Below are 2,566 nucleotides of genomic sequence, written 5' to 3'. Positions count from 1 at the left end.
CTGCAATAGCGACACTGCGTGGGAGTTCGCGCTCCAGTCATTTTGGGGATGGTGACAAACGTGGATGTGGTGTTGTGCACATTTCGTGCGACGGCATGTGCGTACTACTCTGAACACTACGATGATGTGAAATTGAAGGCCTCGCAATTGCAGGCTGACGTCCAGAGGCCTCGCTCGGAGCTTGATGATTAGGAGTTCGTTGGAGGAGAAGAGGACTAGATGGTTAGTGCTGACGAGCCTATGCCAAGGGTGATGGTGGGGCAGGGGATCTAGTAGGACGGCGTGGTGGTGATGGTAGCTGCGGTGCTCGTGTTGGCAGTGGTGATTTGGGTGGTGTTGGTGAGGTTGGGAGGTGGTGTATTAATGTGTGTGTTTGGTGGTGATTCTTGTCTTTATGATTGGTGTGGTTTCTAGTGGTGATTGTGTTGGCGGTGGAGATTGTGAGTTGGGTATTGTTGTTGTGTTTGGTGGTGGCGATCGTGGTGGTTTTTGGTGGCAATCATGGTGGTTTCTGGGGAGGTATGTGCTGTGGGTGCAGTGAATTGTGCGTTGCCATGAATTTGATTTTATAGTGGTTGTAGAGTGGTGTTGGCGGTTGTGGTACTGGCTTAGGCGATAAGGTTGCGATGGTGAATGTGGTGCCAATTTTGGGCTACAGCGGTGGTGGTGAGGTTGCGGTATTGTGGTGCAAGCGATCGTTGTGTGGTGGTAATTTGTGACCAAGATGGGTGCTGGATTAGGATCGGTGACGGGGGTGTTTGGTGCTTGTGACCAACTATTTGGACTAATTATTAATCTGTGACCTTAAAATTCGATAATTTGTGGCTAAAAAAATAATCCGTAAAATAATTCGCCAAGGTAATTTTTGAAACTTCAATCACTTTCATAATAGAAGCTAAACGGACTGACAATATTATGTTTCCCAGGCCAGGGTTTATTTGGCACCGTGGATTTTTTTCCTCAAATCACCAAACTGTTGTATAAGCAGTTTTTGGATGTGGAACGAGTGGGCAGTTTGTCTTTCACCCTCCTTTAACACGCATCTGTTTGTTTGCTGCCAGATTATATCAACTGGTCCTAACCCAGAGTGGGATGAGAGCTTTGCATGGACATTTGAGAGTCCTCCTAAAGGTCAGAAGCTTCACATTTCATGCAAGAACAAGAGCAAAATGGGGAAGGTAAATGAGTTCTGCATTATTTTATTTATTTATTTATTTATATTTCGTGTAATATCTTTACTTTGCTTCTTCCCACTAACTTATTCCTTTTCACAATGGCAGAGTTCATTCGGAAAGGTAACCATTCAAATTGACCGTGTAGTAATGTTGGGGGCAGTTGCTGGGGAGTATACTCTGTTGCCTGAAAGCAAAAGTGGACCTTCAAGGAATTTGGAAATAGAATTCCAGTGGTCTAACAAATAGTGGCCAAGCTAAGGTTTTAGTAACTCAACTGCCAAATAGAGTTAATACATTGTTTACAGATTTTCATCAGACATTTTCCCATTATATTTATTGTGTGGTGTATATAGTTTGGATAATCTTTTTGTAGTACTGAAACGCCTTTTGTTGATGCATTCTTTTGTAATTCGAGTGAATTTCATTTTAGTTGGAAAGGTATGAAGTATGTTACTTTGTAATTTTCGTACACGCAAAATATTTGTGGCAAAATTATGTGCCTACTGATTATTTTAGCCTCCATTTGTGCCTATCAAGTGCTCTTCACAACGCTGTTGAAATATGATCAGTTAAGACAGAAGCTCAGCTGCCAACTCTTGCACTGCCCAAGTGTTTAGTCCCATTCTTTGAGGTTGTATTCAATCATCGACATCCTTTTGGTAGTGATTTTCAACGACAACATTGTTGGTGATGGTTGTCAAATGGTCTGAATGCCTCGCTATGGAGGGTTTCTTCTCATTATATAGCAAGATATATTCCTAATTACAGCCTATAATCAAGGGAAAATTCAATCAGAATCTCTCTATACGAAGGAGCCCCTACAATCACTCTGGAATCAATTTATACAAGGCAAGTACAATTATCAAGTTGCAACTGTATATTAACATCCCCCTCAAATTGATGTTGATCGATCAAATAACATCAATTTGCTAACCATAAATTGATGTCGTTGATTAGATACTTAGTAAACACATCAGCTGTTTGCAATTCGGTGGAGATATGAGGAAGAGTAATCACATGTTGATCAAGTGCTTCACAAATGGAATGACAATCTACTTCAATGTGTTTGGTGCGTTCATAAAAGACCGGATGGGTAGCAATTTGAATAGCACTTGTGTTATCAGCATAAAGTGGAGTAGGACCAAGTTGAGGAAAACCAAGTTCGCCCAACAAACCTCGCATCCAAACAATTGGCGAACAGGCCGAGGACATAGCACGATACTCAAATTTGGTAGAGGAATTCGAGACACGATCTCGCTTTTTACTCATCCAAGAAATAATAGCATCACCAAGAAACATGCACCATTTGATAACAAAACGTCGAGTATCTGCCCAATTGGTCCAATCAACATCACTGTAACACGGCAATCGTAAAGAATTCCATTAGAAAA

The 2,566-nt window shown here is 41.6% G+C and overlaps 1 protein-coding gene across 1 annotated transcript; it reads left to right on the top strand.

Moving 5' to 3' along the window:
• The first annotated feature begins 849 nt into the window (after window positions 1-849).
• LOC111376701 (protein CELLULOSE SYNTHASE INTERACTIVE 1-like) lies at window positions 850-1,667 on the top strand. Its single transcript, XM_022999673.1, has 2 exons — window positions 850-1,178; window positions 1,281-1,667. The coding sequence occupies exons 1-2, from the start codon at window positions 996-998 to the stop codon at window positions 1,419-1,421; spliced, it is 324 nt and encodes a 107-aa protein (XP_022855441.1). The 5' UTR covers window positions 850-995; the 3' UTR covers window positions 1,422-1,667.
• Window positions 1,668-2,566: the final 899 nt, after the last annotated feature.

This window comes from Olea europaea, unplaced genomic scaffold (genome assembly GCF_002742605.1).
Source record: "Olea europaea var. sylvestris unplaced genomic scaffold, O_europaea_v1 scaffold15512, whole genome shotgun sequence".
NCBI classification, from domain to species: Eukaryota; Viridiplantae; Streptophyta; class Magnoliopsida; order Lamiales; family Oleaceae; genus Olea; species Olea europaea.
Note: the sequence above shows the minus strand (reverse complement) of the source record. Positions and strands in the feature narration are given on the sequence as shown.

What these genes read in the sequence shown, in the direction of transcription:
- LOC111376701 (XM_022999673.1), top strand. Translation starts at nt 996, where the DNA reads ATGTGGAACGAGTGGGCAGTTTGTCTTTCACCCTCCTTTAACACGCAT. An exon ending in ACAAGAGCAAAATGGGGAAG is followed by an intron (nt 1,179 to 1,280) that starts GTAAATGAGTTC and finishes TCACAATGGCAG; the next exon opens with AGTTCATTCGGAAAGGTAAC.